At 41.4% G+C, this 27,760-nt stretch overlaps 1 protein-coding gene across 2 annotated transcripts in view; it reads right to left on the bottom strand.

Annotated features, from left to right (window-relative positions):
• The window catches only part of LOC106573702 (cadherin-13-like), a 706,604-nt gene that overhangs the window by 436,728 nt on the left and 242,116 nt on the right, over window positions 1-27,760 (bottom strand). Inside the window, exons 4-5 of one of the 2 annotated variants that reach the window (XM_014148993.2) lie at window positions 20,395-20,475; window positions 11,508-11,621 (exon numbers count right to left, since the gene is read on the bottom strand). In XM_014148993.2, coding sequence (XP_014004468.1) covers window positions 11,508-11,621; window positions 20,395-20,475 — 195 coding nt within the window. The remainder of the gene's footprint in view (window positions 1-11,507; window positions 11,622-20,394; window positions 20,476-27,760) is intronic. The other variant, XM_014148994.2, reaches the window with a different exon arrangement.

Here is a 27,760-nt window from a genome sequence, read left to right as displayed (position 1 = left end):
GCACTGCCAGCATTCAAAACTGACCAAAACATCAGCCAGGAAGCATAGGAACTGAGAAGTGGTCTGTGGTCATCACCTGCAGAACCACTCCTTTATTGGGGGTGTCTTGCTAATTGCCTATAATTTCCACCTGTTGTCTATTCCATTTGCACAACAGCATGTGAAATTTATTGTCAATCAGTGTTGCTTCCTAAGTGGAGAGTTTGATTTCACAGAAGTGTGATTGACTTGGAGTTACATTGTGTTGTTTAAGTGTTCCCTTTATTTTTTTGAGCAGTGTTTTTATATCAGCCCTATGATTACAATAAAGAGCAAGATGTGCCGCTCTGTTCTGGGCCAGCTGCAGCTTAACTAGGTCATTCCTTGCAGCCCTCGACCACACGACTGGACAATAATCAAGATAAGACAAAACTAGAGCCTGCAGGTCTTGCATCTATTTATTACAGACAGACCTCTCCCCATCTTTACAACTTTTGAATGTATGTTTTGACCATGACAGTTTACAATCTAAGGTAATGCCTTGTAATTTAGTCTCCTCAACTTGTTGAACAGCCACACCATTCAGTATCAGATTCAGCTGAGGTCTAGAACTTAGGGAATGATTTGTACCAAATACACTGCTCTTAGTTTTAGAGATGTTCAGGACCAGTTTATTACTGGCAACCCATTCCAAAACAGGCTGCAACTCTTTGTTAAGGAATTCAGTGACTTCATTAGCTGTGGTTGCTAATGCATATATTGATGAATCATCAGCATAAATGAACACACATGATTAGTTTAATGCGAGTGGCAGGTCATTGGTAAAATTAGAAAAGAGGGCCTATAGAGCTGCCGTGCGGTACACCACACTTTACATGTTTGCCATTAAAGAATCTTCAATTAAATAAGACCCTTTGAGTTCTATTAGATAGATAGCTCTGAATCCACGATATGGCAGAGGTTGAAAAGCCATAACACAAAAAAGAAAACTGCAATAAAACTGGCCATCTTTAGACGAGTTGAGTATCTGGAGAATCAGCATTTGTGGGTTCGATTACAGGCTCAAAATGGCCAGAAACAAAGGACTTTCTTCTGAAACCCGTCAGTCTATTGTTGTTCTGTGAAACGAAGGTTATTCCATGCGAGAAATTGCAAAGAAACTGAAGATCTGGTACAACGCTGTGTACTACTCCCTTCACAGAACAGCGCAAACTGGCTCTAACCAGAATAGATAGAGGAGTGGGAGACCCGTCTTTCTGCCCAGAATTTAATTTAAAGTACTCAAGTTTTTTTCCATCATTCATTATATCATTGATCTTGGCTTCATAATAGTTTCTTATTCTTTTTGTTGAGTATAGTCACATAATTTCTCAATTTGCAGTAAGTCAAACAGTCAGATGTGTAGCCAGACTTATTAGCCACTCCTTTTGCTCCATCTCTTTCAACCATACAGTTTTTTAATTCCTCATTAATCCATGAAACTTAACAGTTCTAACAGTCAGTTTCTTAACAGGTGCATGTTGTTCAATAATTGGAAGAAGCAATTTCATAAATTAATAAAGTGCAGCGTCTGGATGCTCCTTATGTAAGGGGTGCGTACTGGCGGCAGAGAAGTCAGACGCAGGAGAGCAAAAACTGTGTTTCCAACAGTGCAGTTTAATAATAAAAACCCACCGGAAAACAGAACAATCAATAAATGGGTCCATAAACCGACGCACACCAGACATAACGTGCACAAGCACTTACAGCAAACAATACCGGACAAGGACATGGGGGGAACAAAGGGTTAAATACACAACATGTAATTGATGGAATTGAAACCAGGTGTGTGAGAAAACAAGACAAAACAAATGGGAAATGAAAGGTGGATCGGCGATGGCTAGAAGACCGGTGACGTCGACCGCCGAACGTCGCCCGAACAAGGAGAGGGACCGACTTCGGAGGAAGTCGTGACACCTTCTTAATCAGACCAACAAATATTTTTAACATCATCCACATAAGTCACAGCAAAATATTTTGTATGATCTCTTATACAATATTTTAAGCCCAGCTTTTGGAACTTTCCTGGTTATAGCCACTATATTGTGATCACTGCATCCAATAGGTACGGATATAGCTTTAGAACAAATTTGTAAAGTGTTAGTAAAAATGTGATCGATAAAGTTAATTTTTTTTACCTTTATTTAACTAGGCATGTCAGTGAAGAACAAATTCTTATTTTCAATGACGGCCTAGGAACAAGTGGGTTAACTGCCTTGTTCAGGACCAGAAAGACAGATTTGTACCTTGCCAGCTCGTGGATTCGAATTTGCAACCTTTCGGTTACTAGCCCAACGCTCTAACCGCTAGGCTACCCTGCCGCCCCAATGTGGATGATCTTGTTCCTGTAGTGTTTGTAAACAACCTGGTAGGTTTATTAATAACCTGAACATGATTACAGGCACTGGTTACAGTGAGAAGCTTCCTCTTGAGCGTACAGCTTTGATGAAAACCAGTCACTATTCAGGTCCCCAAGAAAGTAGACCTCTCTGTTTACATACACCATCAACAAATTTAAATACTCCCCTAAAGAAAAGGCTTTAGATGTGCCAAGTGAACCTACAACCACAACACTTCAATAACACTAATCTTCTCTAAGCATTACAGGGATTTGGCTCTGAGTATATACAGCAACACCTCCCCCATAAGCATTTCTGTCTCTTCTACAGATGTTGTATCTTTGTACTTCTACTGCTGTATCATCAAATGAATGATCGAAGTGAATCTCACAAATGGCTTATATATGAATGTTATCGGATGTTAGCAAGTTATTGATTTCATGAACCTTATTTCTAAGGCTACATATATTAATATGGGCTATTTTCAGCCCTTTCCTGGGTAGCTTATCAGAGATAGACATAATATGGAAAAGAGCAAACAAAGCAAGAGAAAAAATGGACTTGCAACCGAAAGGGTGCAAGATCAAATCCCTGAGCTGACAAGGTAAAAAAAAATCTGTCGTTCTGCCCCTGAACAAGGCAGTTAACCCACTGTTCCTAGGCCATAATTGAAAATAAGAATGTGTTCTTAACTGACTAGCTGACTTAACTGATAATTTTTTTTAAAAATAGCAGATGTAAGCAATGTCCCCATGCGCTCTAGAAGCTGTCACGGCTGGGATAAGTTCTTTCATCTTCTGGCGCACAGCTTTAAGGTAGTCCTTTTTGAGGAAGATATACCTTCCTCTCAAGTTCTTGGTTCTTTCCAGAACAGCTTCCTTGTCCTTGAACCTCAGGAACTTGACCACTATCGGCCTGGGCCTGTCACCTGGGTCGGTGGTGGGTTTTCCAGTCCTGTGGGCACGCTGCACCTCAATATTCATGTGGTCCATCTTCAATTTCTGAGAGATCATTTCACTCAGACTCCATCCAGGTCTCATGTGGAGATTCTGCAATTCCGTCCACAGCACATTATTCCACCTTGATTGTCCCTCGAGATAGTCTGAATTAACCGTCACTGTTATCATGGATTCACACACAAAACTGATGTCCTCTCTCAATAACATACAGATTGCTGTCATTCTTCTTTTTCAACTCATCGAGCTGAACCTGGGAGAACTGCAAACTGTTTTTCAAGTCCTGGACCTCACTGGTCAGGTCATGCATTCTTTTATTAGTTCAGTCCACCAGTATCTGGACAAAACACTTGAAGCTATTTTCTTGTTGTTGTAACAACTGCTTGTAGAACTCTTTTTGTTTGTTTAAAAGATCCTTCACCGGTGATAGAGAGACACCACTGTCCTCAACGGTACTCCCGCCAGCTTTGGACTTTGTCATGGTAGCTAAATCAAATAAAATAAAATACAATACATACACATGTTTAGCAGATGTCATTGCGGGTGTAGCGAAATGCATATGTTTCTTTTGTAGCTCCAACAGTGCAGTAATATCTAACAATTCACAACAATACACACAACCTAAAAGTAAAGAATGGAATTAAGGAATATATAAATATTAGGATGAGCAATGTCAGCATGGCATAGACTAAAATACAGTAGAATAGAATACAGTATATACATATGAGAAGAGTAAAGCAAAAATATGCAAACATTATTAAATTGACTAGTGTTCCATTATTAAAGTGGCCAGTATATTCAAGTCTATGTATATGGGGTAGCAGCCTCGAAGGTGCAGGGCTATTTAACAGTCTGATGGCCTTGAGATAGAAGCTATTTTTCAGTCTCTCGGTCCCAGCTTTGATGCACCTGCCTGCCTTCTGGATGATAGTGGGGTGAACAGGTAGATGCTTGGGTGATTGTTGTCCTTAATGATCTTCTTGGCCTTCCTGTGACATCGGGTGCTGCAGGTGTCCTGGAGGGCAGATAGTTTGTCCCCGGTGATGTATTGGGCAGACGCATCACCCTCTGGAGAGCCCTATGGTTGCGGGCGGTGCAGTTGCCGTACCAGGCGGTGATACAGCCTGACAGGATGCTCTCAATTGTGCATCTGTAAAAGTTTTGTGAGGGATTTAGGTGCCAAACCAAATTTCTTCAGCCTCCTGAGGTTGAAGAGGTGCTGTTGCATCTTCTTCTCCACACTGTCTGTGTGGGTGGACCATTTCAGTTTGTCAGTGATGTGTATGCCGAGGAGCTTGAAGCTTTCCACTGTGGTCCTATCAATTTGGATAGGAGCGTGCTCCCTCTGCTGTTTCCTGAAGTCCACGATCAGCTCCTTTGTTTTGTCGACATTAAGTGAGAGGTTATTTTCCTGGCACCATACTCCCAGGGCCCTCACCTTCTCTCTAGGCAGTCTCGTCATTGTTGGTAATCAGGTCTAATACTGTTGTGTCATCTGCAAACTTGATGATTGAGTTGGAGGCATGCATGGGAGTACAGGAGAGGGCTGAGCACGGACCTTTGTGGGGCCCATGTGTTGAGGATCAGCAAAGTGGAGGTATTGTTTCCGACCTTCCCCTCCTGGGCGTCAGGAAATCCAGGACTCAGTTGTACAGGGCGGGGTTCAGACCCAGGGTCCCGTGCTTGGAGGGTACTATGGTGTTGAATGCTGAGCTATAGTCAATGAACAGCATTCTAATATACAGCTGAAGTCAGAAGTTTACATACACCTTAGCCAAATACATTTAATACATTTAACATCACAATTCCTGACATCTAAACCTAGTACAAATTCTCTGTCTTGGGTCAGTTAGGATCACCACTTTATTTTAAGAATGTGAAATGTCAGAATAATAGTAGAGAAAATTATTTCTTTCAGCTTTTATATCTTTCATCACATTCCCAGTGGGTCAGAAGTTTACATACACTCAATTAGTATTTGGTAGCATTGCCTATAAATTGTTTAACTTGGGTCCAACGTTTCGGGTAGCCTTCCACAAGCTTCCCACAATAAGTTGGGTGAATTTTGGTCCATTCCTCCTGACAAAGCTGGTGTAACTGAGTCAGGTTTGTAGGCTTCCTTGCTCGCACACACTTTTTCAGTTCTGCACACATTTTCTATAGGATTAAGGTCAGGGCTTTGTGATGGCCACTCCTATACCTTGACTTTGTTGTCCTTAAGCCATTTTGCCACAACTTTGGAAGTACGCTTGGGGTCATTGTCCATTTGGAAGACCCATTTGCGACCAAGCTTTAACTTCCTGACTGATGCCTTGAGATGTTGCTTCAATAAATTCACATACTTTTCCTCCCTCATGATGCCATCTATTTTGTGAAGTGCACCAGTCCCTCCTGCAGAAAAGCACCCCCACAACATGATGCTGCCACCCCCATGCTTCACATTTGGGATTGTGTTCTTCGGCTTGCAAGCCTCCCCCTTTTTCCTCCAAACATGATGATGGTCATTATGGCATAAACAGTTCTATTTTTGTTTTATCAGACCAGAGGACATTTCTCCAAAAAGTACAATCTTTGTCCCCATGTGCAGTTGCAAACCGTAGTCTGGCTTTTTTATGGCGGTTTTGGAGCAGTGGATTCTTCCTTGCTGAGCGGCCTTTCAGGTTATATCGATATAGGACTCATTTTACTGTGGATATAGATACTTTTGTACCTGTTTCCTCCAGCATCTTCACAAGATCCTTTGCTGTTGTTCTGGGATTGATTTGCACTTTTGCACCAAAGTACGTTCATCTCTAGGAGACAGAACGCGTCTCCTTCCTGAGTGGTATGACGGCTGCGTGGTCCCATGGTGTTTATACTGGTGTACTATTGTTTGTACAGATGAACGTGGTACATTCAGGCATTTGGAAATTGCTTCCAAGGATGAACCAGACTTGTGGAGGTCTACAATTTTTTTCTGAGGTCTTGGCTGATTTCTTTTGATTTTCCCATGATGTTAAGCAAAGAGTCACTGAGTTTGAAGGTAGGCCTTGAAATACATCCACAGGTACACCTCCAATTGACTCAAATGATGTCAATTAGCCTATCAGAAGCTTCTAAAGCCATGAAATCATTTTCTGGAATTGTCCAAGCTGCTTACAGACACAGTCAACTTAGTGTATGTAAACTTCTGACCCACTGGAATTGTGATACAGTGAGTTATATGTGAAATAATCTGTCTGTAAACAATTGCTGGAAAAATTACTTCTGTCATGCTCAAAGTAGATGTCCTAACCGACTTGCCAAAACTATAGTTTGATGCATGACTGATACATGACATACAGTTTGTTCTTAAAGCAAGTGGTGACCGCAGACTGGGATAGGGAGAGATTGAATATGTCCGTAAACACACCAGCCAGCTGGTCTGCGCATGCTCTGAGGACGCGGCTGTGGATGCTGTCTGGGCCGGCAGCCTTACGAGGGTTAACACGCTTAAATGTCTTACACACATCGGCCACGGAGAAGGAGAGCCCACAGTCCTTGGTAGCGGGCCGCGTCGGTGGCACTTTGTTATCCTCAAAGCAGGTGGAGAAGCTGTTTAGCTGTCCGGAATCAAGACAACGGTATCCGCGATGTGCCTGGTTTTCCCTTTGTAGTTCGTGATTGTCTGTAGACCCTGCCACATACATCTCATGTCTGAACCTTTGAATTGCAACTCCACTTTGTCTCTATACTGACGTTTTGCCTATTTGATTGCCTTACGGAAGGCATAACTACACTGTTTGTAATCGGCCATATTGCCAGTACCATGCCATGGTTAAATGCGGTGGTTCTCGCTTTCAGTTTTGCACAAATGCTGCCATCTGTCAGAGCTGTGTCACATTGCTATATGGCTCGTGTATGTAAGCTGTCATGTTTTCTCTCAATGGCCAAGTAGTGTAGCTGTTGGAAATGCACTTGGAGCTGGAGGTGGGAGAGGATCAACAGAGTTTCAGAAGCTTAGAGGTGGCTGGGAAAGTCTACTGAGTTAAAGAGTATAAGTGGCATTATGAGTGATTAAAAGTGAGAAAAAGAGAGAGAGCAAGAGAGGGGAAAGTGAAAAAAAGAGTGAGAGCCCAAGCTAGTGATTAAGAAAAAAATTGGGCCCAGCTAACAATTCTAAGGATAGAGAAAGTTTTTGTAATGTTACCCATAATGTTCCCCTAACGTTTGAGTGACCAGTTTCCTGTTAGTCAGGGGAATATTCTATCTAGTCTATGTTAGCAAAAACCTTTTTAACATGTTTTGGCATTACATGCTGACCAAACCAGACGCGCGCGTGCGCCATCACATGCATATTGATTTTGTACCCGCACACTAGACACGATCAGGGCACACAGGTTGAAATATCAAAACAAACTCTGAACCAATTATATTAATTTGGGGACAGGTCGAAAAGCATTAAACATTTATGGAAATTTAGCTAACTAGCTTGCTGTTGCTAGCTAATATGTCCTGGGATATAAACATTGGGTTGTTATTTTAGCTGAAATGCACAAGGTCCTCTACTTTGATAATCCACAGATAAAACGGTAAACCAAATTCCTTTCTCATCGTTTCTCCCCCTTCCTCAGGATGCTTTTTTACTTCTTTGGACTTTATATGGCGGTTGGCAACCAACTTTACGGTGCATTACTACAACCGACTGGAGTGTGGACATAAGCTCATATTTCAATCAACCACGTGGGTACGTATATGCTCCTATTCACCAGTGATGAGATAACACGTGGGTATATGCTCCTAAAAACCAATCAGGAGATGGGAGAGGCTGGACTTGCAGCGCGTTGAACATCACAAATAGAACCTATTTCTATTTTAGTGCCTGGCCACGCAGACGCTCCCTGAGGCGCTCGAGCAGTGTGGGTGCAATGATTGAATAATATGTATGTGTACATTTATTTTGCAACGCTCGAGCACGCCATGCAAACGGTGTGGTCAGCATGCTGGAGTTAGGAGAACGTTCCCTTAAGGTCAAACAGACCATACCCAGAACGCGGTTACCATGTTCTCAGAATATACAATATCAATGTTTTAGTCAAGTTTCATGGGACGTTGCAGGAACATTCATGTGTCCAGTTTTCTGAGGGTGAGGAGAATATTCCATCAACGTCCCACCAAACACACACAGAACATGGTTGCCATGTTCTCAGAATATAAGATATTAATGAATGTTCCTTGCACAATACAGGAACAATACTATGAGCATATGCTATTCAGGTTCTCCTGATATGAAATAGCTGCAGTAGTCCTGGAACGCCAGAGGGAGAACATAGGATAGACCCCATATCAAATCCATTTCCTTTACCAGGCTCTCCCTCATAGGGGCAACACATGAGAAATCAATGGCTACCATGATGGTGGTGAGGAGGATAAGGAGGAGAAGCTGTATCCATTTTGAAAATAAACAGTGCCTGCTCTCCGATGTATAGCTGCCGTCAGATAAAATAGCATAACTATGGGGAGAAGGTGAGCGCAGAGAAAGAGAGAGAGAGAGAGAGAGATAGAGATAGAGAAAGGCTTGGTAGTGGGATCATTCCCAGCACAGTCTTACTGAGCTTCTTCAAAGGATTGTAACATAATCTCTCTATGGAGCGATGACTACTCCAAACCACGAGCATGTCAACCCTCGTCTCGTTCTGCCATCAGTGGAGGCACATCACTGATGCATGACATACAGTATATTACATGATCCTTGTAACACTGAAATTAATCTTGTACGGACAGAAAAGGAAGGATATGGTGTGTCTGTATCTACAGTATGTAATCAGTAAATGCCTGAAGAAAACAATTCCAAGCTGTATGTTTTCTTTTCAACTAATTTAACAGTTTGTCCATACACCTGTAGAACTCCTGTAAACCAAACTAATCTGCTGACTGTAGATCTCCCTCACACTCTCTGTCTCTTTCTCTCACATTGGGGGCATGACAGTTTGCCTTGGTGCTTACCCACCACTGAGAGCCACAGGGGGAGGGAGGAAGGCTATACTATGAATCCTCCACAGACCCCTCAGGGACCCAAAGTTCCCCAGATACCACAGGACAGAGGGGGAATAGAGAGACCAGAGCTTCAGAAGAACTCTTCAGTGTGCAATTATCTATTATGTGCAGGGCTCAGCTTTGTGATGTCACTCTTTTAAGGTTTCATTTTCAGATGAAACTCTTTCTGGGTGTTCTGAGAAGTGGTTGATTCTTTAGTCTAATCTGCAAAGCTCTCTCTCTCTCTCTCTCTCTCTCTCTCGCAGACACGCACAGACACAAACACACACACATAAGTTACACAGATATACACACACCTGTACACTCAACATCCTGAAAATACATTGCTTCATGTCTTAGTGTTCCTTCTGCAAATGAGGCTGTGAGGACTCAATTATGGAAGGTATAACCTCTGTAGAAGTCCAATAGCTGTTCCACATAAACTATTAAATCTATTCCTTTTTTTACAGATGGTCTGTAGGCTTGAACCTGTACGTCTGAGTTCCTAAATGGAACAGCAGTAAAATTGTCCCTCCATCTATCTCATCTAAGCTGAATTACTTGTGCACACATTAACACCAAACAACTCTGATCAAATGACCTAGCCACCAATGTATTCCGAAAAATCAATCAAAGCACTTGAGCATGGTACTGACTAAATGTTGTTTTTTATCAACCCTTGGTAACATAACCAGAGAAGGACATCAAGGATATAGCCTTTTTATTAAAAAGGAATACATCAAGTTATATTCATCGAGTCATATATTTGTTTTGACTGTCATCCAAAAAGTATTGGGTAGTTTTGAGAAAGAAATATAGGACTAAAATATCCAATTCAAACACACACAGTTTAATTTGTGAGGGGTAATTGTTTATGCTACTTAAATGCTGATTATTCATGTTATTCAAATCAAATCGTATTTTATTTGTCACACACGCAGTGAAATGCTTACTTACAAGCCCTTAACTAACAATGCTTTTTTCTGGGATAATGGTGTTGATGTGAGACATGACCAGCCTTTCAAAGCACTTATTGGCTACAGACATGAGTGTTACGGGTCAGTAGTCCTTTAGGGAGGTTACCTTAGTGTTCTGGGCACAGGGACTATGGTGGTCTGCTTGAAACATGTTGGTATTACAGACTCAGTCAGGGACTGGTTGAAAATGTCAATGAAGACACTTGCCAGTTGGTCAGCGCATGCTCGGAGTACACATCCTGGTAATCCATCTGGCCCTGCAGCCTTGTGAATGTTGACCTGTTTAAAGGTCTTACTCATATCGGCTACGGAGAGCGTGAGAACACAGTCGTCCGGAACAGCTGGTGCTCTCACGCATGCTTCAGTGTTACTTGCCTCGAAGTGAGCATAGAAGTAATTTAGCTCGTCTGGTAGGTTCGTGTCACTGGGAAGCTCGTGGCCGTGCTTCCCTTTGTAGTCTCTAATAGTTTTCAGGCCCTGCCACATCCGACGAGAGTCAGAGCCAGTGTAGTACGATTCAATCTTATTCCTGTATTGACGCTTAGCCTGTTTGATGGTTCCTCGGAGGGTAGAGCGGGATTTGTTATAAACTTCCAGGTTAGAGTCCCGCTCCTTGAAAGCGTCAGCTCTACCCTTCAGCTCTACCCTTTAGCTCATCTGCGGATGTTGCCTGTTATCCATGGCTTCTGGTTGGGGTATGTACGTACTGTCACTGTGGGGACGACGTCATCCATGCACTTATTGATGAAGCCAGTGACTGATGTGGTGCCATCGGAAGAATCCTGGAATATATTCCAGTTTGTGGTAGTAAAACTGTCTGCTTCATCTGACAACGTTCTTATTGACCGAGTCACTGGTGCTTCCTGCTTTAGTTTTAGCTTGTAAGCAGGAATCAGGAAAACAGAATTACGGTCAGATTTGCCAAATGGAGGGTGAGGGAGAGCTTTGTACGCGTCTCTGTTTGTGGAGCAAAGCTGGTCTAGAGTTTTTTTTCCCCTCTGGTTAGACATTTAACATGCTGGTAGAGATTAGGTAGAATGGATTTGAGTTTCCCTGCATTAAATTCCCCTGCCACTATTCACATTGGAGAGGCATGTTTTCACTGGAATATGGATATCCACATTGCTTGATTGTGAATAACACTAAATATGGTGGTAAACAGTCCACAATCTGTCTATTAGTGTATCAGAAGGTGTCCGAGGAGGGACAGACGTGAGGCTTACCGTGCCAATGACTTTCGGGAATGGCGGCTCCATGTTCTCACTGACATGCATGCGGGGGGCGAACAGGGCTCTCTTTGATCTGTAGGGCTGGATCTGTCCAAGGCCAAGGATCTCCTTTGAACACACAGAGGGAGGGTGGCATTAAAACAACATATTGTATAGTTTATACATTACCTATGTGGTCCTGTGTGGCTCAGTTGGTAGACCATGGAGCTAGCAATGCCTGGATCATAGGTTCAAATCCTGCTGGGGCCACCCATATGGAGATGTAGGAACTCACTTTTGTAAGTCCCTTTGGGTAAAAGCGTCTGATAAATGGCATATATACAGTCACTTCCAAAAGGACTGGGACAGTCATACAGTTTTGGTTGTTTTGACTCCATACTCCAGCAATGAAATTATACAATGACTATGAGGTTAAAGTGCAGACTGTCGGCTTTAATTTGACGATATTTCCATGCATATTGGGTGTACATAGTCACCCCATTTTAATCCACTTATACCGTAAATATACTGTAACACTCAAAAGTTTGGACACCTATTCATTCCAGGGTTTTTCTACATTGTAGACTAGTAGCAAAGACCTCAAAACTATGAAATAGCACATATGGAATCATGTAGTAACCAAAAAAGTGTTAAACAAATAAAAATATATTTTATATTTGAGATTCTTCAAAGTAGTCAGCCTTTGCCTTGATGACAGCTTTGTACACTCTTGGCATTCTCTCAACCAGCTTCATGAGGCAGTAACCTGGAATTCATTTCAATTAACAGGTGTGCCTTGTTAAAAGTTAATTTGTGGAATTTCATTCCTTCAGTATTCGGAAGTTTGGATGACTGAGGTGCCCAAAGTAAACTGCCTGTTACTCAGTCCCAGAAGCTAGGATATGCATATGCATGGTAGTATTGGATAGAAAACAATCTAAAGTTTCTAAAACGGTTAAAATAATGTCTGTGAGTATAACAGAACTGATTTGGCAGGCGAAACCCCGAGGACAATCCATCCAGGAAAATAATTTTGAGGTCATTCAACTTTCCAATGCTTTTCGATGGAAAAGCTGAATTGTTAGGACCCAGATTGCAGTTCCTATGGCTTCCACTAGATGTCAACAGTCTTTAGAAATTGTTCAATTTTTTTTTTTTTTGAAAAATGAAGATGTAGTCGTATTCTTTCTAAGTGTCACTCAGGAGGACTCTAGTATTTTGGTGCGCGTGAATGACTACGCTCTCCTCGTTGTTTTTCTCCGGTATTGGAAACAGTTTATTCCGTCTTAAATTTTATCGATTATTTACATATTAGGGTAGCTGAGGTTGGATTAGAGATGTTGTTTGAAATGTTTGGACCAAGTTCACAGGTTACTTTTTAGATTCCTTTGTAGGCATGTTTTTGGCGAGTTGTACCAGGTGTATTTCTGAATCAAACGTGCCAAATAAACAGACATTTTTGGGATAGAAAGGACTTTATCGAACAAAACGACTATTCATTGTGTAACTGGGACATTTGGGATAGCAAAAAGATGAAGATCTTCAAAAGGTAAGTGATATATTTTATTAGCTTGGTTGGAAAATGATTGTGACGCGCTCCGGTGAGGGCACACACTTGGTTATTTATCTACGGTATTGAATATACTATTTTCCATCTTAAATTGTATAGTTTATTTACATAATAGGCTACCTGAAATTGATTAGGAATGTTGTTTGACATGTTTGAACCAAGTTTATTGGTAACGTTTGGGATTCATTTTGTATGCATTTTGAACAAGGGGAAACCGGTGAATTATTGAATGAAGCGCGCCAAATAAACATCCTTTTTTATCAAACAAAAGGACCATTTGTTATGTAACAGGGACCCTTGTGATTGCAACCAGATGAAGATCTTCAAAGGTAATTGATTTATTTTATCGCTATTTCTGACTTTTGCGAAGCATCTGCTTGGTTGGAAAATATTTTTAATGCTTTTGTATGCGGGGCGCTGTCCTTAGATAATCGCATGGTGTGTTTCCACTGTAAAGCCTTTTTGAAATCTGACAATGCGGCTGGATTAACAAGAAGTTTATCTTTTAAATGATGTATGACACTTGAAAGTTTAAGCTTAATATTATTAGTTTAATATTACGATTTCTGTAATTTGAATTTGGCACTCTGCAATTTCACCGGATGTTGTCGAGGTGGGTCGCTTGAGACATGCCTAGCCCAAAGAGGTTTTATTTCACGTTTGGATGAAAAGCTTGCCCGTAGTAAACTGTCTGCTACTCAGGCCCAGAAGCTAAGATATGCATATTATTAGTAGATGGATAGAAAACACTCTGAAGTTTCTAAAACTGTTTGAATGATGTCTGTGAGTATGACAGAACTCATATGGTAGGTGAAAACTTGAGAAAAATCCAACCAAGAAGTGGGAAATCTGAGGTTTGTAGTTTTTCAAGTGATTGCCTATCCAATATATAGTGTACATTTGGTCAGATTGCACTTCCTAAGGCTTCCACTAGATGTCAACAGTCTTTAGAAGTTGTTTCAGGCTTCTATTGTGAAAGGGTAGCGAATAAGAGCACTCTAAGCAGATGGCCCAGGTGAAAGCCTTTAGGTTAGTCACGCGCACGGCCGTGACACGAGCTCCGTTCCCTTTCATTTCTAAAGACAAATAAATTGTCCAGTTGGAATATTATTGAAGATTTATGATAAAAACATCCTAATGATTGATTCTATACATCGTTTGACATGTTTCTACAAACTGTAATGGAACTTTTTTGACTTTTCGTCTGGACTTAGTGCCTGCGCCTTGTGTATTTGGAATAGTGAACTAAACGCGCAAACAAAAATGAGGTATTTGGCCATAAAGATTAACTTTATCGAACAAAACAAACATTTATTGTGGAACTGGGATTCCTGGGAGTGCATTCCGATGAAGATCATCAAAGGTAAGTGAATATTTTTAACACTATTTCAGACTTTTTGTTGACTCCACAACATTGCGGGTATCTGTATGGCTTGTTTGTTGGCTGAGCGCTGTACTCAGATTATCGCATGGTGTGATTTCACCGTAAAGCTTTTTTGAAATCTGACACAGCGGTTACATTAAGGAGAAGTTTATCTATAATCATATGCATAACACTTGTATCTTTCATCAAAGTTTATGATGAGTATTTCTGTAAATTGATGTGGCTCTCTGCAAAATCACCTGATGTTTTGTGGGCAAAACATTACTGAACATAACGCGCCAAAGTAAACTGAGATTTTTGGATATAAATATGAACTTTATCGAACAAAACATACATATATTGTGTAACATGAAGTCCTATGAGTGCCATCTGATGAAGATCATCAAAGGTTAGTAATTAATTGTATCTCTATTTCTGCTTTTTGTGACTCCTCTCTTTGGCTGGAAAATGGCTGTATGTTTTTTTGTGACTAGGCGCTGACCTAACATAATCGTATGGTATGCTTTTACCGTAAAGCCTTTTTGAAATCAGACATTGTGGCTGGATTAACAAGAAGTTTATTTTTAAAATGGTGTATAATACATGTATGTTTGAGGAATTTTAATTATTAGATTTCTGTTGTTTTGAATTTGGCGCCCTGCAATTTCACTGGCTGTTGTCGAGGTGGGATGCTAGCGTCCCACATATCCCAGAGAGGTTAACAAACTATAGTTTTGGCAAGTCAGTTAGGACTTCTACTTTGTGCATGACATAAGTAATTTTTCCAGCAATTGTTTACAGACAGATTATTTCACTTATAATTCACTGTATCACAATTCCAGTGGGTCAGAAGTTTACATACACTAAGTTGACTGTGCCTTTAAACAGCTTGGACAATTCCAGAAAATTATGTCATGGCTTTAGAAGCTTCTGATAGGCTAATTGACATCATTTGAGTCAATTGGAGGTGTACCTGTGGATGTATTTCAAGGCCTACCTTCAAACTCAGTGACTCTTTGCTTGACATCATGGGAAAATCAGTCAAGATCTCAGAAAAATAATTGTAGACCTCCACAAGTTTAGTTCATCCTTGGGAGCAATTTCCAAATGCCTGAAGATACCACGTTCATCAGTACAAACACTAGTATACAAGTATAAACCTTGTGAAGATGCTGGAGGAAACAGGTACAAAAGTATCTGTATCCACGGTAAAATGAGTCCTATATCGACATAACCTTGAAGGCCGCTCAGCAAGGAAGAAGCAACTGCTCCAAACTATGGTTTGCAACTGCACATGGGGACAAAGATAGTACTTTTTGGAGAAATGTCCTCTGGTCTGATGACACAAAAATATAACTGTTTGGCCATGATGACCATTGTTATGTTTCAAGGAAAAAGGGGGACGCTTGCAAGCCGAAGAACACCATCCCAAACGTGAAGTTCGGGGGTGGCAGCATCATGTTGTGGGGGTGCTTTTCTGCAGGAGGGACTGGTGCACCTCACAAAATAGAATCATGAGGAATGGAAAAGTATGTGGATATATTGAAGCAACATCTCAAGACATCAGTCAGGAAGTTAAAGCTTGGTCGCAAATGGGTCCTCCAAATGAACAATGACCATAAGCATACTTCCAAAGTTGTGGCAAAATGGCTTAAGGAGAACAAAGTCAAGGTATTGGAGTGGCCATCACAAAGCCCTGACCTCAATCCCATAGAACATTTGTTGGCAGAACTGATAAAGCGTGTGCGAGCAAGGAGGCCTACAAGAGGCCTACAAACCTGACTCAGTTACACCAGCTCTGTCAGGAGGAATGGGCCAAAATTCCCCCAACTTATTGTGGGAAGCTTGTAGAAGGTTACCCAAAATATTTGATCCAAGTTAAACAATTTAAAGGCAATGCTACCAAATACTAGTTGAGCGTATGTAAACTTCTGGCCCACTGGGAATGTGATGAAAGAAATAAAAGTTGAAATAAATAATTCTCTCTATTATTCTGACATTTCACATTCTTAAAATAAAGTAGTGATCCTAACTGACCTAAGACAGGGAATTTTTACTAGGATTAAATGTCAGGAATTGTGAAAAACTGAGATTAAATGTAATTGTCTAAGGTGTATGTAAACTTCCGACTTCAACTGTATATTTTGATTTGTTTAACACTTTTTTGGTTGTACATGTGTTATTTCATAATTTTGATGTTTTCACTATTATTCTAAAATGTAGAAAATTGTGAAAATAGGGAAAAACCTTTGAATGAGTAGGTGTGTTCAAACTTTGTTTCTGCCCTCTTAGTGCTGCCCCGGTCAACTGTAAGGGCTTTTATTGTGAAGTGGAAACGTCTTGGAGCAACAACGGCTCAGCCACGAAGTCAAAAGTATTCAGACCCTTTACTCAGTATTTTGTTGAATCACCTTTGGCACCAATTACAGCCTTCAGTCGTCATGGGTATGATGCTACAAGCTTGAAACACCTGTATTTGGGGAGTTTTTTCTCATTCTTCCGTTGTCCTGTTGGAAGGTGAACTGACACAATCCTGTCTCGGAGCTCTATGGACAATTCCTTCAACCTCATGGCTTTGTTTTTGCTCTGGCATGCACTGTCAACTGTGGGACCTTATATAGACAGCTGTGTACCTTTCCAAATCATGTCCAATCAATTGAATTTACCACAAGTGGACTCCAATCAAGTTGCAGAAACAGCTCAAGGATGATTAATGGAAATAGCATGCACCAGAGCTCAATTTCAAGTCTTATAGGATTGGGTCTGAATACTTATGTAAATAAGGTATTTCTGTTGTGTTGTTTTTATAAATGTGCCAACATTTATAAAAACCTGTTTGGCGTATTGTGTGTAGATTGATGAGGGAAAAAATGATTTAATCCATTTTAGAATAAAGCTGTAACATAACAAAATGTGGATAAAGTCAAGGGGTCTGAATACTTTCTGAATGCACTGTACATGTAGGCCCTTCATATAGTTTATAAACAGCACTTCATTTTAAGCATCAATTTATCTAATCAGTTATTGTTTCATGCTCAAACCGTGAGCAACACTTTTCAAGCTCAGACAATTCTCTCAAAACACAGGGATGTATATTCACACAGGACTAGTATTATCAGAGGACCTTGGAGTTAGTCGAAAAACAGTAGGATTCTTTGCCTGGAATTATTACTCTCCTGCTATGTAAAAATGACAGACATGGAAGATTCGGTCAGGACTCTGTGCTCATGTACATATTTACATAATCCTATCTCCCCCAGTAAAACTAATCCTGTGCAAATAGGGCTATAGGCTACTGACGGTGATGGCCGATGCGCTCGTCGTGGCAATAGCCTATCTCAAAATGAGCTACTTTGAAAAACAGTGCCGCTGTTAACTACAAATTGGTTCTACAGACAGATTAGTATTCTCTTTTCAGCAGTATGCATTTACTTTCCAAACTATATGTTTTTCCTGCAATTGTATTTTGAAATCTGCAAAAGGCAAACCGACAGCTGCAACCAACCAGAGAAATATAATCCATAGATGGCAGTTCTCATTCAGGTCAGGACTGGCATCCATTGCTTGTGTACCCATGAGTTTAACAGTCAAATTGCCAGGGTAAGAGGTTTTAAAAACCTTGTATGGATTGTATGTCTATGGCCACAATGCAAAAAATCTATAGCCTATATTTGGCACTCATGCTGCCCAAACAGCTGCCTTCACAAATACAGGCACATTGTAACTGTCAAAATAAAGGAAACACTTGAATAAACAAGGGATATGTATGTTATGGTGTGGGGTGCATTTCCTGGCATGGTTTAGGTCCACTTGTAGAATCTATGCCAAGGCGCATTGAAGCTGTTCTGGCAGCTCGTGGTGGTGCAATACAATTTTAATACACTTTATGTTGGTGTTTCCTTCATTTTGGCAGATACCTCTATGTGCTTGTGATAAAATGTAATCTTGAATTAAATATTTTTTTTTAGAAACTATTGATCCTGTGGCTAAATTATGCTCTCTGGTGTATTTTGAACATTGAGAGCGGGCTAGTGTGGTTGGATAAAAAAATGTAATAAAAAAAAATGTAATTTGTATTGGTCTTTTTTTGCTCGGGGCCCAGCCCCTGACTCACACAACTGACCAGTCACATTCCTTTATTATGAAGTTTATTTTATTATTTTTATTGATCAGCTGCCTCAGTCAACTGTAAGTGCTGTTATTGTGAAGTGGAAACATCTAGGAGCAACAACGGCTCAGCCATGAAGTGGTAGGCCACACAAGCTCACAGAATGGGACAGCAGAGTGCTGAAGCACATAAAAATTGTCTGTCCTCGGTTGCAACAGTTACTACCGAGTTCCAAACTGCCTCCAGCGCAACGTCAGCACAAGAACTGTTTGTCGGGAGCTCATTGAATTTTTTTTCCATGGCCGAGCAGCCAGACACAAGCCTAAGATCACCATGCGCAATGCCAAGCGTCGGCTGGAGTGGTGTAAAGCTCACCACCATTTGACACTGGAGCAGTGGGAACGCGATCTCTAGAGTGATGAATCACGCTTCACCATCTGGCAGTCTGAAGGACAAATCTGGATTTGGTGGATGCCAGGATAACGCTACCTGCCCGAATGAATAGTGCCAACTGTAAAGTTTGGTGGAGGTGGAATAATGGTCTGGGGCTGTTTTTCATGGTTCGGGCCAGGCCGCTTAGTTCCAGTGAAGAGAAATCTTGATGCTACAGCATACAATTACATTATACACGATTCTGTACTTACAACATTGTGGCAACAGTTTGGGGAAGGCCCTATCCTGTCTCAGCATGAAATGGTTTGTCGAGATTGGTGTGGAAGAACTTGACTGGCCTGCACAGAGCACTGACCTCAACCCCATTGAACACCTTTGGGATGAAATGGAACGCTGACTGCGAGCCAGGCCTAATCACCCAACATAGTGCCCGACCTCACTAATGCTCTTGTGGCTGAATGGAAGCAAGTCCCCGCAGTATTGTTCCAACATCTAGTGGAAAGCCTTCCCAGAAGAGTGGAGGCTGTTATAGCAGCAAACGGGGGACCAACTCCATATTAATGCCCATGATTTTGGAATGAGATGTTTGACGAGCAAGTGTCCACACACTTTCGGTCATGTAATGTAGCATAACACAGGAAGTTTCTAGAGATCATGTCCCACATCCAATATGACAGCGGGACCCATGTACGATTAGGGAAGACAGCCCTGCCTCCTGGTCGAAACATTGCACGTCTCCACTGACACATTGGGTTTGCTGCTACACCCTGAGGCAACCCACATATTCCCCTGAACGATGTTACTCCAGGGACACTCAAGGGCCACCTATGAAGCTACTGAAATCCTCTGGAACTGTTTTGAGTCCACTGACTGGGCGACCCTGACGGACAGCGCCGATGACCTGGAAGAGGCAGCGGATACTGTCTCTGAGTACATCTGTTTCTGTGAGGATCTCGTTATTCCCAAAAAGAAAGTCAAGATCTTCCTCAATAATAAACCGTAGGTAACTTGGAAATGAAAAGAGCTCCTCAATCAGAAAAAAAAGGTTTTTAAATCAGGTGGCAGTAAAGAGGGAAAAGAAATACTCAGACGCGACTCAAAAGCAAAATCAAGGAGTGCAAGGCAGCATACAAAGACAAATTAGAAAACCTTTTCAAGGACAAGGACAGTAGAAAAGCCTGGCAAGGGCTACAAACCATCACAAACCAAAGAGACATTGTATGACAGTCGGAAAAGACCTTGCTTTTGGAAATGATTTGAACAGTTTTCATTGTTGGTTTGACGTGTGATTTTATATCGCAGCAGAAAGTACACTTGGACCGTATAGACAGCATATCAGATGTTGATATACACATCTCTGTGAAGGACGTCAAGCAATACTTTCAACGTGTCAACCCACAATAATCATATGGTCCAGACTCCATCAGCAGCAAGGCAGTTCAGGCATGCGCAGACCAGCTCCTATTACCTTTACAGAAGTTGTTCCAGCTGTCACTGGACAGTGGGATAAATCCAGATGAATTGAAGACGTCACTGATTGTCCCAGTACCTAAAAACAACAGGCCAAAAGAAAAGAACGATTTATGCCCTGTAGCCTTGACATCTGTACCTATGAAATGTTTTGAATTTTTTTTTCAAAAACAAATTCTCTCTGGTCTCTCATTCCAATTAAATCCAAACCAATTCGCCTTCCGTGCCTCTAGGGGTGTTGATTATGTGTTACTGGTTATGCTGAACAATATCTATGAACATTTTGAAAAGGCAAATAGTCTAGAGAAAATTGTATTCATTAAATTCAGTAGCGCGTTTAACACCATCCAACCCCACCTACTGGTAGATAAGCTGGTGAATTTTGGTGTCAACTCTCTACTGATCAAGTGGATTCATAGTTTCTTTGTGAAACAAGTGAAGTTTAACGCCGCCATTTCTACATCTTGAACGGTTAATGCAGTAGCCCCTCAAGGATGTGTACTTTCACCCATACTCTACACACTGTACACACTCTACACAAACAATTGTCAAGCCTCTGACTCAGCCCACAAATTCTTTAAAAATACAGATGACACCACTGTTGTGGGTTTCCTCCACCCAGACCAAAAAATGTATCCAGTGGTGTGCAGATAACTTTCTTGAAATAAACGTTAAGAAAACAAAAGAGATGGAAATTGATTTCAGAAAGAACAAAACTCCACTACCCCTACAAAAATCAATGGGGAATCAGTCAATTCACCGCACACTAATGCCTGGGAATCGGAATAGACAACAAACTGAAATTCAATGACTGTGCCTTTGAAAAGATAAATAAATTGAAACAGAAAAAGTTATTTCTTGAAAATTGAACAATTTTGACCACCATATCTTACAAATGTTCTATAAATCTGTCTTGCTGAGTGTGCTGTTCTTTGGTCTGATATTCGTGTTTGAAAACACGTGAGCGCAAGCCCAAGTCATGCTTCTGCACTTTATCAAAACGGCGGAAAGAATAATTGGTATAGATCAAGAATCAGCCACCAGCCTGTACACAAAACTCATCCTCCTAAATCTTGAAAGCATTTTACGGGACAGTACTCATCCCCTTCACTAAAACCTCGGTCACAGAAGCAGCCGGACAAGTGGAAATAGACATCTTAAAAATAAAAGAAAAACAGATATACATTACTAGTCAACATTTTGGACACATCTACTCATTCAAGGGTTTTTCGTTATTTGTTCTACTTTCTACTTTGTAGAATAATAGTGAAGACATAAAAACGATGAAATAACACATATGGAATCATGTAGTCACAAAAAAGTGTTAACCACTCTAGGGTAGTGGGCAGTATTTTGGCGTCCGGATGAAAGGCGTGCCCGTAGTAAACTGCCTGCTACTCAGGCTCAGAAGGTAGGATATGCATATTAGTAGTGGATTTGGATAGAAAACACTCTGAAGTTTCTAAAACTGTTTGAATGATGTCTGTGAGTATAACAGAACTCATATGGCAGGCAAAAACCTGAAAAAAATCCAACCAGGAAGTGGGAAATCTGAAGTTTGTAGTTTTTCAAGTGATTGCCTATACAGTATACAGTGACTTAGGGTTCATTTTGCACTTCCTAAGGCTTCCACTAGATGTCAACAGTCTTTAGAACCTTGTTTCATGCTTCTACTGTTACTGGGGAGAGAATAAGAGCTGACTCAACAAGTGGACTGCCTGAGGCCAATGAGTTGTTTACTGCGCAGTCAATCAGGCGCGCCGTTCCTTCTTTTTCCTCTGTAATGAATACACTATTGTCCGGTTGGAATATTATCAAATATTTATGATAAAAAGACACTAAGGATTGATTGTAAACATCGTTTGACATGTTTCTACGAACGGTAATGGAACATTTTGACTTTTCGTCTAGGGTTTTGCGCTCGCGCATTGTGCCTTTGGAATAGTGATCTGAACGCGCGAACAAAACGGAGGTATTTGGACATAAATATGGAGTTTATCGAACAAAACAAACATTTCTTGTGGAAGTGGGAGTCCTGGGAGTGCATTCCGATGAAGATCAACAAAGGTAAGTGAAGATTTATAATACTATTTCTGAGTTTTTCTGACTTCAGAACTTGGCGTGCAACTGTATAGCTTGCTTTGATGGCTGAGCTCTGTACTCAGAATATTGAACAATGTGCTTTCGCCATAAAGCTATTTTCAAATCTGACACAGCGGTTGCATTAAGGAGAAGTGTATCTATAATTCTTTCAATAACTGTTGTAAATTCAATCAATGTTTATGATGAGTATTTGTGTAAATTGATGTGCTCATTCACCGGCAGTTTTGTAGACAAAACATTTTCTGAACATCACGCGCCAATGTAAAATGGGGTTTTTGATATAAATATGAACTTTATCAAACAAAACATACATGTATTGTGTAACATTGAGTCCTGGGAGTGTCATCTGATGAAGATCATCAAAGGTTAGTGATTCATTTTAGCTGTATTTCTGTTTTTGTGACGCCTCTCCTTGCTTGGAAAATCGCTGTGTGGTTTTCTTGTCTAGGTGCTGTCCTAACATAATCTAATGTTATGCTTTCGCCATAAAGCCTTTTTGAAATCGGACAGTGTGGTTGGATTAACGAGAAGTGTATCTTTAAAATGGGATATAAGTTGTATGTTTGAGAAATTTGAATTATGAGATTTTTGTTGTTTTGAATTTGCCGCCCTGCTATTTCACTGGCCCTGCTATTTCACTGATGCAAGCGTCTCACATACCCCAGAGAGGTTAAACAAATCAAAATATATTTTAGATTCTTCAAAGTAGCCACCCTTTGCCTTGATTATAGTTTTTACACACTCTTTGCAATCTCTCAACCAGCTTCATAAGGTAGTCACCTGGAATTCACCCCCACCTGATCACACCGGTGGAACCAGTCCGGCTTGGCCCACCAGGAGGCCCAGCTGGCATTAAAACCTCTTACATCTAGACGTTCCGCTAGCGGAACACCACTCCAATATCCAATGATAGGGCGTGGCGCGAAATACAAACTCCTCGAAAATCCGAAAACTTCCATTTTTCAAACATATGACTATTTTACACCATTTTAAAGACAAGATTCTCCTTCATCTAACCACACTGTCCAATTTCAAAAAGGCTTTACAACGAAAGCAAAACATTAGATTATGTCAGCAGAGTACCCAGCCAGAAATAATCACACACCCATTTTTCAAGCTAGCATATAATGTAACAAAAACCAAAACCACAGCTAAATGCAGCACTAACCTTTGATGATCTTCATCAGATGACACTCCTAGGACATTATGTTATACAATACATGCATGTTTTGTTCAATCAAGTACTTATTTATATCAAAAACCAGCTGTTTACATTAGCATGTGACGTTCAGAACTAGCATTCCCACCGAACACTTCCGGTGAATTTACTAAATTACTCACGATAAACGTTCACAAAAAACATAACAATTATTTTAAGAATTATAGATACAGAACTCCTTTATGCAATCGCGGTGTCCGATTTTAAAATAGCTTTTCGGTGAAAGCACATTTTGCAATATTCTGAGTAGATAGCTCACCATCACGGGCTAGCTAATTTGACACCCACCAAGTTTGGTACTCACCAAACTCAGATTTACGATAAGAAAAATTGGATTACCTTTGCTGTTCTTCATCAGAATGCACTCCCAGGACTTCTAATTCAACAACAAATGTTGGTTTGGTTCCAAATAATCCATAGTTATATCCAAATAGCGGCATTTTGTTAGTGCGTTCAAGACACTATCCAAAGGGTAACGAAGGGTGACGCTCCCGGCGCGTATCGTGACAAAAAAAATCAAAATATTCCATTACCGTACTTCGAAGCATGTCAAACGCTGTTTAAAATAATTTTTTATGTGATTTTTCCGACCGGGAAACCCTGTTTTCGTTCAAAGACTCAAAGTTGAAAATGGAGTCGTCTCGTGCACGCGCGTGCCCGTCTCATTGTTCTCAGATCGACCACTATCCAAATGCGCTACTGTTTTTCAGCCTGGGACAGCAGAGTCATCATTCAACGTTCTGGCGCCTTCTGAGAGCCTATGGGAGCCTTAGAACGTGTCACGTTACAGCAGAGATACTTTGTTTTGGATAGAGATGACAAAGAAGGCCAAGAAATGGTCAGACAGGGTACTTCCTGTACAGAATCGTCTCAGGTTTTGGCCTGCCATTTCAGTTTTGTTATACTCACAGACACCATTCAAACAGTTTTAGAAACTTTGGAGTGTTTTCTATCCAAAGCTACTAATTATATGCATATTCTAGTTTCTGGGCAGGAGTAATAACCAGATTAAATCGGGTACGTTTTTTATCCGGCCGTGAAAATACTGCCCCCTATCCATAACAAGTTAAAAGACCCTCCTGGGCTGAAAAGCACTGTGCAGGGACTGAAATACAGCCTCTCAGACCAGCAATGCTATCTCACCTCTAAGCTTTTCCAATCTGCTGACCTGTTCAGTCAGGTTCAGAAGTTGTGGCAGATGGATGTACTGCCATGGCACAGAAAGAATATCAGCACCAGATCTCACCAGGATCAGGAGGCAATAGACCTGCTGGATGGAGTCCAATGTTACGCGACTCCCCTCTTTTGCATCAAGAACATGCCCCAGCTGCAAGCCCTTAAGGAAGCTGTGCTCCCACTGCTCACATCCCAGAGAAGAGGCTGGCGAAGTCACCAGAGCAAGCATTCAAAGTAGCATTCAAAGCGAAGATTCAGAAGTTGAAGCAGGCCAGCTACACAGTCAAGCTAGCGCCAGGTGCTGAAGAGGACACTGCCATTAGCTGGTACATCCCACACCACAGCATAACGTTAAGAATTTTGTGGTATTCAACTGCTCGTTCCAGTACAATGGGGACCACATAAACAAGCTCCTGCTCCCAGGACCCATGCTGGGCCCCTCTCTACTTGCAGTGCTCCTCAGATTTAGAGATCACTCTGTTGCCATCAGCAGTGACATTCGTGGGATGTTCCACCAATGGTGAGGTTGGTCTGGAGAAGACAAGAGAGTCGATAGAGAAGTCCTTCTAGATGGACAACTGTTTGCAAAGCCTGACTGACAAGGAAGATGCCAAGGCCCTTGTGGACAATCTTCGTAAGCTACTAGCCAAGGGAGGCTTCAACCTGCGACAATGGACAAGCATTGTCCCGTCGGTGACCAGTAATCTCCCTTCTGAAGCCAGGTCGATCAGCGCCAAACTCTAGATTGCACAGGGGCAAGCGAACGTTCCCTGGTGTAAGCTTGCACTGTCAGTCCGACACCCTGTTGTACAAGTCCTGCCAGTCGTACAAGTCCAAAAGTTACCATGCACACCATTTACAAGGTCCTGGATAGCAATATGACCTGCTGGGGTACATCACCCTATACCACCAAGGCCAAAATGCTGGTTCAGCGTCTATGGGAAAATAATTGCGACTGGGACGACACCCAGTTGCCCAAGAACCTACTCCTCTCCTGGAAAGAGTCGGAGAGATAACTTCCAGACCTGCACTAGATAGCCCTTCCAAGGTGCCACACAAGCCCAGAGATGGAATTCCCGGCTTCCCTTAGGGACATACACATGTTCTGTGACGCCTGTGTCCTGCAGAGCCTATGCCCTTTAGGTTAGAGGCCTTTTAGTGGATGCTAATATCGGCCAGAGGGTGCCATAAATCTTTATCTTGTCAGTCTTAGTAATTGGTTTCTCTCTCTCCTACAAGAGGTTCATCTTTAGGTTAATGTTTATGCTGCTCTGTTTATAGCTGTATTTAAATAGTGTAATATTATGCTTATTCATTCATGTTTATATAGCATTATTTTTATTGTGTAATTATGACACTTTACTGATGTGTTGTGCATGTTTTGCCTTATAGAACTACAATTAATTTGGATTAACACAAGTAGTATACCACCAAGTGTGGCGTACAGCAGGTCATCCACCAGGGGGAGAATCATCGAGGCCTGGTGACAGACGGAGTCTACATCACGAGGCGATGGGTCCCTCTGCTGGATGTGCCAGGTCTCGACGGGCTCTCCTGCCAGGACTAATTGGGGCTGATTGTGCTTGGTGAGTAATCAAGGGGCTGATTGCTTACCAGCTGGATGAGTGCCATAAAGCTGCAAGAAGGGCAGCACACGGGAGAGGGGACTGGGGGAAGAGAGATTACCCCTGTATGGTCGTGCTCAGTTCCAGGGATAATGGAGGGAACTCAGTTTGGTTCACCCAGGATACAGCAACACCCCGGAGCCCTGAAGACGGTATCCTGGAGGAGATTATTTTATTTTTGTTTGTTGTTTAACCTGTTTGGGCTAGGGGGCAGTATTGACACGGCCGGATAAAAAACGTACCCGATTTAATCTGGTTACTACTCCTGCCCAGTAACTAGAATATGCATATAATTATTGGCTTTGGATAGAAAACACCCTAAAGTTTCTAAAACTGTTTGAATGGTGTCTGTGAGTATAACAGAACTCATATGGCAGGCCAAAACCTCAGAAGATTCCATGCAGGAAGTGGCCTGTCTGACAAGTTGTGTTTCATCTTGGCTCTTTTTATTGAAGACTGAGGATCTTTGATATAACGTGACACTTCCTACGGCTCCCATAGGCTCTCAGAGCCCGGGAAAAAGCTGAACGTTATCGAGGCAGCCTCTGGCTGAAACACATTATCGCTTTTGGCAAGTGGCCGATCAGAGTACTATGGGCTTAGGCGCGTGCCCGAATCGATCCCGTGCTTTATTTTCTTTCATCTGTTTACCTAAACGCAGATTCCCGGTCGGAATATTATCGCTTTTTTATGAGAAAAATTGCATAAAAATTGATTTTAAACAGCGGTTGACATGCTTCGAAGTACGGTAATGGAATATTTAGAATTTTTTTGTCACGAATTGCGCCATGCTCGTCACCCTTATTTACCCTTTCGGATAGTGTCCTGAACGCACGCTATTTGGATATAAGGATGGATTATTTGGGACCAAACCAACATTTGTTATTGAAGTAGAAGTCCTGGGAGTGCATTCTGACGAAGACAGCAAAGGTAATAACATTTTTCTTATAGTAAATCTGACTTTGGTGAGTACTAAACTTGCTGGGTGTCTAAATAGCTAGCCCTGTGATGCCGGGCTATCTACTGAGAATATTGCAAAATGTGCTTTCACCGAAAAGCTATTTTAAAATCGGACATATCGAGTGCATAGAGGAGTTCTGTATCTATAATTCTTAAAATAATTGTTATGCTTTTTGTGAACGTTTATCGTGAGTAATTTAGTAAATTCACCGGCAGTGTTCGGTGGGAATGCTAGTCACATGCTAGTCACATGCTAATGTAAAAAGCTGTTTTTTGATATA

The sequence above is a fragment of the Salmo salar genome, chromosome ssa16 (assembly GCF_905237065.1).
Source record: "Salmo salar chromosome ssa16, Ssal_v3.1, whole genome shotgun sequence".
Classification (NCBI taxonomy): domain Eukaryota; kingdom Metazoa; phylum Chordata; class Actinopteri; order Salmoniformes; family Salmonidae; genus Salmo; species Salmo salar.
This window is presented reverse-complemented; position numbering and strand designations above follow the sequence as displayed.